Raw genomic sequence first — 12072 nt, 5'->3', positions numbered from 1 at the left:
ATCACCATTTCTACATTACTGATACCATTTTATTGCTCAGTGACTTTTTTATGTCTCCAAAGTATTCATTTTCAATTGACTGTTGTCATACTGGAACAGTTCCAACTACACGAGACATTCCTTGCGTGTTTTGAACATACTTGACAAACAAAGATGATTCTGATTCTTAGTTTGATTCTGATGGGAGTTTGATGCAGATGAACTTGAGTGGCCTGCACAATTCAGACCTCAAACCTATACAACAATTTGGATTCATTAGAGTGGAGACTGGGACCCAGGCCTTCTCATCCAACATCAGTATGTAATCTCACAAATGCACCTCAAAAATAATTACCAAAATAACATTTCTAAAACTTTGCGAAAAACCTTCCCGTAAGAGTTTAAGATGTTACGAGTGCAGAGCCTGTACCAATGAGATACTAAAGTGTATGGGTGAAGAATGGGATGTCACTTAAATTCAAATGTGAGTGAATAATTTTGGCAATACTGTATGTTATAAATGACTTGAATGAATGGGTTGGTATGGATTAGCATTCTTTCTTTGGTCAACTAAGGTGAAATGTAACTTTTAATTAATTGTCTCACTGTTAATTCAAATTGAAAGTGAGGGACTAATCTCCTGCTGAGTGTTCTGAACTGTTTCAATGTCAATGTTATAATTAATCCTGACATAATGTTGTAGTGAAGCTTGAAAGAGTACAATCATTCTACACATAGAAAACATAATGTGCATGGACACAGTATGGCTTGAAAAAAAAGACACCATTCAAATATTATCAGCTAAATAGGTAAGAGTCTTCATTTGGTTAAACAGTGGTTTGATTAAATGAAAGTTTTGATGGAAGAGAGTTATTTTTATAGGTTTTACACCAGGATTTTTGGGGCCAATCACCAATCAGGGAGTTTAAAATAACACTAATCGATCAGCAATCCAATAACATGATGGAGCAATGAATCTATTTAAATGACCTGCTCATTTAATATATATTTTTGTGTACTTACAGTAAATGTTCAAAAAAATTATATATTTATGGTACAATGTCAAATTCATGCCAATGAGGCATGGTGACCAGAACAAATTAATGGTCTTCTACGAGATGGTAGGAAGTACAAACAGCAATTGCGGTAATGTATCTACTCTCAGTGACATTTTTGTTTATTGCGTTACATGAGAATTTTCAATGTAAAGTATGTGCCTTGGCTCCAAAAATGGTGGAATTCTCTGCTCTGGCCAATATCATATGTTCAACAGAAGGGCAGCATGTTTAAAATCAACCCTGAGCGGTAGCATTAGCTTGCTAGGCTACGTAACGTTTTGAGTCTTTTCAGTCTTGTATTCTGATCTGCGCATTATTTGCCATCTCTCAGTCGCCTTGTCTCTCCTATTGTGCATTTTTCTTTAAAAACTTTATTGGCCATCATATATTTAGAGTACTATGTCAAAAGACACGAAAAAACTATATGAATACTATTCAGCCATCCATTTTCTTAGCCGTTTATCCTCGTAAGGGTTGCGGTTGTGCTGGAGCCTAACCCCGCTGTAAACAGGTAGGAGGCAGGGTACACTCTGAACTGGTTGGCAGTCAATGACAGGGCACATAGAGATACAATCACACCTAGGGGCAATTTAGGGTGTCAAATTAATGTTGCATGGTTTGGGGATTTGGGAGGAAACTGGGGTGACCTGGAGAAAACCCACGCAGGCACGGGAAGAACATGCAAACTTCACTCCAGTCAAAGGAGGGTTGGGATTGAACCCGGGTCTTCAGAAGTGTGAGGCCAACACTTTCCAGCTGGGCCAATGTGCCACATATGAATACTACTAAATATACATAAATAAACTATCTTTTAGATTCAGATATACTGTGCACAATGGCAACGCAGAGTAAATGTCTTTCTTGGAGCCGATCAATCATTGATGTCGTTGATCGGATTGGCAAATTATGATTGAATATTAAAACCGATCACCCAATCTGTAAAAAAATGTCATTTTTCGGCCAATCCAATCGGGTAGATCAAATTGGCTTAAAGTCCAGTTCAGGGGTGCCCAGAATTTTTTACCCCAAGATAGAATGACCAAGTCACAAAGATCTACCAATTACAAAAATGCAAAACAGAATTATTTTAAAGTATATTGAGGATTTTTTATGTGTAAATGTATGTTTGTCGCCTTGCATAACCGCATGAGCCAATATTAAACAACATAATTAACTTTAAACATTTTTGTAACTATCTGAGTTCACAATGATTACTAAACACCATACGAATGAAAATGCACACCTGGGCTGTGTCACTCACGTCAGTGGAATCGTTCAACTGCAGTGAGAAACACCCACAATCTGAGATGTCTGTGTGTGGTTGCGGCCAATTGGGATTTCACTTTTCTCATTCTCAGCTTGGTTTTCAGTGGAATGCTGGTGTCGTATTTTCCATAGAAAGTTCGAAAATACCGCGACACATTTCACTACACTGGCAGATGAGGCAAACACACTTCAAAAATGACATCGTTAAAAAATTTGTCCACCTCCCATTCTGTCTGAAAGTGATACGTTTTTGTCTTTACAGTAGCATCCAAACTCATGTTTATTAAGATTTCTCAAGCGAGAGCTTGAAATAGGGGGGAACTCAATGACAGTGTGTTTTTTGCACATGCGCAGTGAGCTAAAGTAAAAAAAAAAATATGGCTAATGTCTTTTTCTTTTTTTTTCCCCCTGGGCACACTGTCACCATCGACCGAAACTAGTCAATCGCGATCGATGCATTGAGCACGCCTGGTCCAGTTATTTAACACTTTTCCCTTCCCTTTTCTTAACTGTTCCCTTAACTGTTTGTGATTGTTGAAAAGACTTCAAACCGACTCCAGCAAAGAAAGAAATCAGTGTCCACCCCAGGAAAAACCGAGATGAAAAAAAAAATTAAGATAAAAGAGGAAGTGTTTTTTTTTTTTTAGCTTATCATCATTGTGCCTTAATAAGGAGTGCATGCAGTAGCTTAATGCAACACTGATTGTGTCTAGCAGGGAAGAGAGCAGAACGTTGAAATATAAACAACTGCCACAGAGTGAGCTCCTGCTTCCCATTACCCTGTAAACCAGCACAATAAACAGAACATTGATTCATGTTAACAGCCATGAACACTTGGAATAACTTTGCTATTATTGTAGGACTTTCTTCTCCCCATTCTCCACTTGCCAGTTGTTGAATCAGTTCCTGCCACCCATAATCATTAACAAATTGAAGAGATTAAGAGGGAGTGTATCATTTTAGCCTGAAGATCAATCAGCATCTCCTCGCCCTGCATACAATGTTGTTGAAACGTGCGATATGTATATATATGCACACAGACACATATACATGTGTAGAGAGAGATATATACATGCTTACTTAAATTGAATATTTATTAAAAATTAATCATACCAGAGAGACAATGCTATTAAAAATTATATGTTTAAAGTGGGAAACAAACTTAAAATTGTTTTAACAAATTAGGTCTTGAATGATCTTGGTAGGGAGACACGTTCGTCAAAGAAAAAAAAGGATTGAAAACATTTTGCAGAAAGAATATATAATCAATGACTTCAATGTTCACTGAGTCAAACAATTTTCTGCAGCTACTTTATGCAGCTATTCGCTGAGAGGATTTCACCCTGCCAAAAAGTTATAAAAGAAGCTATGTCAGGGGAGTAGGAGTCAATTTATCTCACCCATCAAGGACAAACTTTACACATGTGTACAGGTAGCTGTTTCAACCTTCTCTATGGTAAAATAAAAGTGGTTTCCCAAATACTGAGGGTACACAGACAACACCTTTGAGTGCCCCAAGCCAGTGACATAGGTTCTGTAAAGGGTTCAGATGATCCCGATTCTTTTCAGGAAAAGAATCAGAAAATCATTCAGACGTAACATACTATTTGATAGCCTCATCAGAATCAGAGGTGAGGAGGGCAGACTTCCTGCTACAGTCACAAAGAGTGGAGCAATTCTCTAAAAGCCAGTGCACTCTTGTAACCCAAAACACACGAGTGACAGAGAACCTATTTACTAATCAATAATCACTAGTTACCCTGCAAGTCGAAACACACAACACAAATACGAAAAGAGAAATATACAGGGTAAAAACCCCACAAACAGATCAGGACTCACGCAAACCCACCATCACATCATATAGCTCATGCAGGCCAAGGCGTCAAACAGCCTCTCACCTTTATACTTCTCTCTGACGCTTTCATAAGCCTGGATGAAGTCCTGCTCCTCAGCGTCCGGAGGCAGGTAGGAGGGTTCATACACAGCCATGCTTGGAATCTCACCCTCTTTCCTTCCTTCTCCTACAAGAATTCTTTTTCCACTTATCTGTAATTAATTTGTGTCAGAGCTTTTGGGAGTTTGTGAGAAGTCTTTGCTGTCCTCTTTCAGCTCTCTCAGTAGTGTGTGAACCCTCCACAGCTGCCAACTTCATTCCATGAACCAGCTTCACACACACACCCCCAACACACACTCACAAAAAAAAAAAAAAAAAAAAGTATAAATGTTTAGCCCCTCCTTTTAAAGATACACTTACCAGAGGGGCAGGGACTCACTCTCTGCTTGGGCTTTCAAAATAGTAAGAGAACAGTTCAAACCCTACCCTTACCAGTAACACTTCAACTCAAATGGAATGTCTGGAGGGCTGTATGCAGTCAGCAGACGTTATTAGTTACACTAGCACAAGCCAAATACATCCAATAACATTATTGTATCAGAAATTCCACTATAAAAACATTAGGTACCATAAACGAAAATGAAACTGAAGTAAACATCGGGAAATGCAGCAATCGTATGCTCTTGACCCTGATGAAGTTCAATGAAAGTGCTTTCCCACAGTTGAAGTGGCGTTTGAACATATTTCCCAAACAATTCCTTTCCTCCTAGTTGCAGGTAGCCTGTACAAATCATGACACAAATGGAGCTTTTTCTTCTTGAATTTATTTGATAGATAAAAAATGCATTCCTTCCATCAAAAGCTGTTCATGCCACAGCATCATGTGTAAACTTATTTCAGTAAAAAGGTTGTTTGATGGGCCCATCCAGGCTTCATCTAAAAAAAAAAAAGGGGGGGGGGCTGTAAAAAAAGTTTTCGAACCACTACACTCTGAAAAAGATGTTTATGTAGGGGTGCCTGTTATTGTCAAAAAAGTAGTGTTGCATAGTGGTAAGAAAAATCTATGCAGCCTCAATTCTTGACAGTCAAACTTGGCAATAGCCACCAAGACTTTCTTGGATGAAGTATGGTGATTTCAAATGCTGACTGCTGCTTCAGGTGGTAAGTGATTTGACACCATTGTCCTTGTCTTTTATATTGGGAATGGTACGGATTTACAAAATACTGTTTGGCGCATTTTTTTTTTTTTTTGGGGGGGGCGTTTGCAGTTTAGTTTCCATTGACAGTGTTTATATATGTGTGCCCATTGCGCATTCACCCAATCACAATTGTAACTGTATATGGCTTTAAAGTGCCGCTCATGGACATAGCAAAATGTAAAACCACAAGCACAAATTTGAAAGCATGAACGTACCAGCAATGATTGAAACTAAAGCAATCCAACCTGTCTTTTTATCCATACATACAGTGAAGAAAATAAGTATTTGAACACTCTGTTATATTTCAAGTTCTCCCACTTAGAAATGATGGAGGGGTCTGAAATTTTCATTGTAGGTGCATGTCCACTGTGAGAGAGATAATCTAAAAAGAGAAATCAGAAATCACAATGGATGACTTTTTAACTATTTGTGTGATATAGCTGCAAATAAGTATTTGAACACCTGTCTAACAACTAGAATTCTGACCTTCAAAGACCTGTTAGTCTTCCTTTAAAAGTCCACCTCCATTCCATGTATTATCCTGAATCAGATGAGGTCGTTAGCTGCATAAAGACACGTGTCCACCCCATAAAATCAGTAAGACTCAAACTTGTAACTTGGCCAAGACCAAAGAGCTCTCCAAAGTTTGCAATTACAGAGGTCAAACGTTTCCTGAAGATATTCACCAGGTTTGCACACACTGCAGGAGGGATTTTGGCCCACTCTTCCACACTGATCTTCTCTAGATCAGACAGGTTTCTGTGCTGTCACTGAGAAACGCGGAGTTTCAGCTCCTTCCAAAGATTTTCTATTGGGTTTAGGTCTGGAGACTGGCTAACCACGCAAGAACTTTGATATGCTTCTTACGCAGCCACTCCTTGGTTTTTCTGGCTGTGTGCTTCGGGTCATTGTTATGTTGAAAGACCCAGCCACAACCTATCTTCAATGCTCTGACTGAGGGAAAGAGGTTGTTTCCCAAAATCTCACAATACATGGCCGCGGTCATCCTCTCCTTGATACAGTGCAGTCGTCCTGTCCCATGTGCAGAAAAACACCACCAAAACATGATGCTACTACCCCACATGCTTCACAATAGGGATGGTGTTCTTGAGCTGGAACTCATCATTCGTCTTTCTCCAAATATGGTTAGTGGAATTACTACCAAAAAGTTCAATTTTGGTCTCACCTGACCTTTCTCCCATGACTCCTCTGTATCATCCAAATGGCCATTGGCAAAGTTAAGACGGGCCTTGACATGTGCTGGTTTAAGCAGGGGAACCTTCCATGCCATGCATGATTTCAAACCATGACGTCTTAATGTATTACCAACAGTCACCTTGGATACGGTGGTCCCAGCTCTTTTCACGTCAGGTCAAGTCCAGTCATGTAGTCCTGGCCTAATTCCTCACCTTTCTTAGCAACATTGAGACCCCACAAGGTGATATCTTGCATGGGGCTCCACTCCGACTGAGATAGACCGTCATGTTTAGCTTCTTCCATTTTCTAATGACTGCTCCAACAGTGGACCTTTTTCACCAAACTGCTTGGCAATGTCTCCGTAGCCCCTTCCAGCCGTGTGGAGTTGTACAATTTTGACTCTGGTGTATTTGACCAGCTCTTTGGTCTTGGCCATGTTACAAGTTTGAGTCTTACTGATTTTATGTGGTGGACAGGTGTCTTTATGCAGCTAATGACCTCACACAGATGCATCTGATTCAGGATAATACATGAAGTGTAGGTGGACTTTTAAAGGCGGACTAACAGGTCTTTGAGTGTTAGAATTCTAGCTGATAGACAAGAGTTCAAATACTTATTCGCAGCTGTATCACACAAATAAACTGTGAAAATAAAAATAAAAATTATACATTTTGGTTTTTCTTTTTAGATTATCTCTCTCACAGTGGACATGCACCTACAATGAAAATTTCAGACCTCTCCATGATTTCTAAGTGGCAGAACTTGCAATATAGCAGGGTGGTCAAATGCTTATTATCTTTACTGAAACTAGCATGCTACTAAAGAAAAACACAAGAAAATAGCCAAGCAGGAGCCCTTATCTGCAATCAAAAATGTGTGGTTTGGCCATTTACTGAAAACACAAAACCCAAGCTTTGTTTTAATTACCAACCTAAGTGTAACAGTTGAAAAAGATAAAGATAAGTTGATAGTGGGGCTGGGCATCGATGAATTTGAGCAATTCTTGTCCCGATTCAGTTCCTTATTTCGATTCGGTTCCAACAACTTTCAGTTCTAATTATTTTAGGGCAATGCGTTAAAAAAAAGTTTGTATAGTTTCAATAAAGTGTTTCCAAATTATGAAGATTCATTTTAATAGCAGCCTGGAACATCAATTAAAATGAACATTTGACTCAAGGTTCTTTTCACCAGTAGCAATATGAAATCGAAACCCTAAACCTAACCCTAAAAGGCTAAGGGTGTCATGGCTAGAACTCATGGCTGAACCCAAATTTACAACTCATGAGGATTAGGAGCAGTTTGGGAAGTGTCTTTATTCAGTCCAAGGTCCAAAGTGACTAAAATGAAAAAAAATAATTGGAAGGAAAAACTTAGAGACACACTGCAGTGTAAGGATTGGAAATATGCTGGAAAAAATTAATCCAACACAAAACTAATATTTATATAAATGTTTATCAACACAACTTCACTGGTCAGTTAAATAGCCAGAAAGTAGCGACCTTGCAAGAGTATATAATAAAATAAGTAATAAGTAGTAATAAAGAGATATATAGAATATTGGAAGAAAATAGCATGAGAGAGAGATGAGAATGTTGAGAGAAAGAAAATTAAATGATGTTTGATAGAAGAGATGATGACGAAAAAGGACTGACATCAGGACAATAAAGGAAAGTTGAAAATTAAGAACAGAGAGGCGAGTGCACGCACCTCTCTACCCCCAACTGCCTTTTTCACAATATAACATGACATTTTAAAATAATGACCAACTGAGACAGCCTGGACTGAGACAAAACTTTTTAAGGGGAGTGTGCCGACTGCACCTCATGACATACAAAATAAAACTACCTTGCGTGCCTGACTTTGACACTTTAATTCCCTCAGACCAGATGCAATAATATTCATCGTAATAGATATAAGTAATGCATTTCTTTCAACCCCAGTGGGTAAAGAATGCCAAATTTGGTTTGCATTCACGTTTGGAGTCAAACTTTCAACTCCATGGTTTTTTAAATATGTAGCGAAAGCGTCCCGTGATAAGGAAACGTGAAAGACAGTGGCTCTTTAAAAGCATCTGGCTGAGGACGGGCACAAAGCAAAAAGAAACTCCAAATTTGCCAATAACAGGTTAAACATATCATGAACTTGAAAGCCGCAAAGAATTCAACAATTTGTCATTTTTGGGACTGACAAATTAACGCTGAATTTAGGTACCAAATTAACAACTCCATTACACAAAATGATGCAATAAGGAAGACTTAAAAATGACATTGTTGAAATGGAGGGCGGAAGCGAAAAAAGCATTTTGCAACATAAAGCAAGCATTGGTGACAAGCGTTGTCTTGATTTTGCCAAATTGTGATGGGATTATGATTTTCAAAGGTCACTTTATGACTTCATAGAAATAAGTGCATTAACTGTTTTGTTTCACCTTCTGCGAAACATGACATTTCTATGACAATAGAAAGATGTACAACTCTTAATCCAGCAAATGTTGCCATTTCCGGGAGATGGAACAAAACATGATTGTCAAAAATTGGGAAAGAATGATTTTTTTTTTTAATAAATAAAGCAGATGTGACATGAAAGACCAGCCATTACCAAAAGGGAATGTAGTGTTCGTATTTGGTAAAACCAAATCAGAATATGCTTTCGCATTTTCTGCAAAAACAGTACAACTAACACTAACTGAGGCATGTAAACTAATGAAAGATTTCATTTAACGATTTATACAGACAACCAATAAGCATTTGCAACGGTTCATATTTTTGCGCAATACTAAAAAAAAAAAGAAAACGCAGATAATTTCATCCACAGGCAATGTATGCAATTTGTAATTGAAATTGTTAGTTCAATTACTAAATGAAACAACTGCAAAAAACTGTTGCTGTATCCAAATATGTCACACAGACAAACAAAAAATATGAATTCATTGGGAAATGCTTTGCTGATGAAATAATCAAGGAAGCTGGATGGGGAAAAAAAAAACTCAAATTATGACGTTGATACAACTACAAATCTAGAATTGAATACATTACGAGAAACTCAGCAAAAGAGTAAAAAAATGGAACAGGATGTATGGAAAAAAAAATAAAACAACATCTGTGTATGACCAAACAATAAACCAGTTGCACCAAATTACCTTGTCTAAATTGAGTCATGAGCTAACGCATGTCTCAACAGGAGGGATAATGGGAGGACAGGTAACATTAATATTATACTCAAAAAAATGGGAGGATAGGTAACATTAATATTATACTCACAAAAAAAAACAAAAATTTGTCATGATCCTGCCGCTCCAGCCCGGGCTGTGCGGGTGTCCGCGGTTGCGCTGATTGGGAGGTGCACACCTGCGCCTCATGCAGCCTGATTATACTATGTATTAATATGACCCCGATGACGACTGGCCAGCGCCAGTTCGTTGAGCTTCATGTCCCGTTCCAGCACTCTCGTATCCCTGATCGACAACCCCTGTGTACCGACCTTCGCCTGTTCGCCGACCAACCTTGTAAGCCTGACTCCTTTGATACTTCTGCCTGGTTTGATGGTTCTCCTGTGTACCGACTCCTGCCTGCCCGCTCACCTGCTCTCTTCGCCCGACGTCCCAACTACCGCTGCTGCACCGGACTGCCTGCTCGATCCCTGACCTCGTCATATGATAAACGTTTCTCCTTGAACTACCTGGCATCGTCCGAGTCCTGCATTTGGGTCCTACTCTCGTTCCGATGGGACGTGACAAAATTAAAATAAACATTCTCCATATTTTCCACATCAACTTCATTGAATTAAACCAAAGTGAGATTTATTAACCAAAATGTATGTTTATCACACATTTGCTGCAATAAAGAGAATGCTTCTGCTTCCAACGAACGCTTTGCTCAGCACATATGTCGATATCGTACATATTTGTTAGTTTACACATCGTAACTTTCCAACTACATGCAGACACATAGTCACACAAACACGTTTTTGCTCGCGCCCACCCTTTAGATTTGTCACCGTTGGTAGGGACCTCCTAAATCTAATAAAAAGAGAGGTTTCAAGGAAGACTGCTTTAGAACATTCAGGAATTGTACTTGACTCTTCTGCGTACTCTTTGCGCTCAAGTAACAGAAAACAGGTATTCTCTCCTGATTACTTCAAATTGACTTTACCTGACACAATATGGAAAAAAAAGTATTGCTTGGTCATAATAGATGCATTCTCAAAATGGGTAGAACTCTTTCCAACAGAGCATCCTGACTTATCGCCATCAGCAGGATATCACGTTGGTGGAACCAGGAGACTGGATCCTGGTGAGGAGCAAAAAGAAGCACTGGTATTTTCCTAAGTGGGAATGTCCATTTCAGATTTTGTTTAATGGTTTGTTGAACAATCACAGCTGTAAAAATTAGGTGGACTTGGATTCATTTGGCACATTCCACAAAGGTAATTTCAGTCTAGGATCCGATTGGGGAGGTGAGTTAAAGACTGGTCAACCAGGTGGGTGGAGATTTATAGTATCTCAAAATAGCTGACGGCCAGTGAAGAAATTTAAAGACACCAAACCTATAGGGATACCTAGATGAAATACCTACCCGAAAGTGGTTTGGTCATGAAATGGGATGCTGTGGAGTGGTTGTAACCATCGTAACAATCTTCCTGCTTTTGAGATATCTGTGGGGTGTCGTAATATTGTCATGCCATGCATGAAAAACCTACGGCAATCCAAAACCTAAATGATCCACAATTGGGTTCTCATGCGTGCGATGATGATCCAAATTTTATTTTATAATAATCCCATGGTCAAGTCTGACAGATGGGGGAACAAGAAGCAGTGTTTAGTCAAATTAAGTGGTATATGATGAATAATCTGAATGCACACTTTGGTGACGGATGAAAATAATAAAGAATAATGTTGGAGCTTTTTCCTCTGGGTCTACATCTCTGGTAATCCACGCTTCACTTTGATGCTTTGTGAAAAGTACAGCAACATTAGAAAAGGTAAGGGTGATCCAAAAGCCAAAGGTTGATGAGTGGTTTCATGTAATAACAGTCAGTTTGGGACAAAATAATAATAGTCTTCTGATGGTGTAACAAGCAGCAACAGCTTTATCAAAAGATTGCGTCGTTTGCATGGGTCCCAGACCACTTTTACAGATTATACCAGCGCTTTTACCAGATAATTGCACCTTGGAAGTTATGAGTAAAACACTACCTGTTAATGGATGCAAAAATTGGGATTCTGTATATCCATTGATTTTTTTGAAAAATGAAAAACATTGTTTTCTGATTCTCTCCGGGTATTTCACTTGCGTTCATTTGCTAGGAACCATAAAAAAATTGGGAAATTTATCAGCAATGATGTGTAAAATCATTTTGGTGATTGAGAATTCATTGAAGCCATTGTCACAGTTACATCTGGTAGTGGTAAGGAGATAACGGGCTTTTAAATAAATTGCCCAAGAATGTAACATTATTGTACTTTATTCATCCTATGTCTGTTATTGAATCAACTTCTACTGTACAGGCAATTTCATTTGAACATTGGCATTGAAGAGAG

General features: G+C 38.7%; 1 protein-coding gene across 4 annotated transcripts in view; it reads right to left on the bottom strand.

The window, feature by feature from the left end:
* plecb (plectin b) overlaps window positions 1-12072 on the bottom strand; it is a 151071-nt gene that overhangs the window by 112793 nt on the left and 26206 nt on the right. The window contains exon 1 of one of the 4 annotated variants that reach the window (XM_061820442.1): window positions 4202-4441. The exons of the other annotated variants lie outside the window; for them this stretch is intronic. Coding sequence (XP_061676426.1) covers window positions 4202-4292 — 91 coding nt within the window. The 5' untranslated portion in view covers window positions 4293-4441. Of the gene's footprint in view, window positions 1-4201; window positions 4442-12072 lie in introns of those variants that run through there. 4 annotated transcript variants of the gene reach the window in all.

Source organism: Syngnathoides biaculeatus, chromosome 5, assembly GCF_019802595.1.
Source record: "Syngnathoides biaculeatus isolate LvHL_M chromosome 5, ASM1980259v1, whole genome shotgun sequence".
Lineage (NCBI taxonomy): Eukaryota > Metazoa > Chordata > Actinopteri > Syngnathiformes > Syngnathidae > Syngnathoides > Syngnathoides biaculeatus.
The sequence above is the reverse complement of the archived record's forward strand: the minus strand, read 5'-3'. Positions and strand labels throughout refer to the sequence as shown.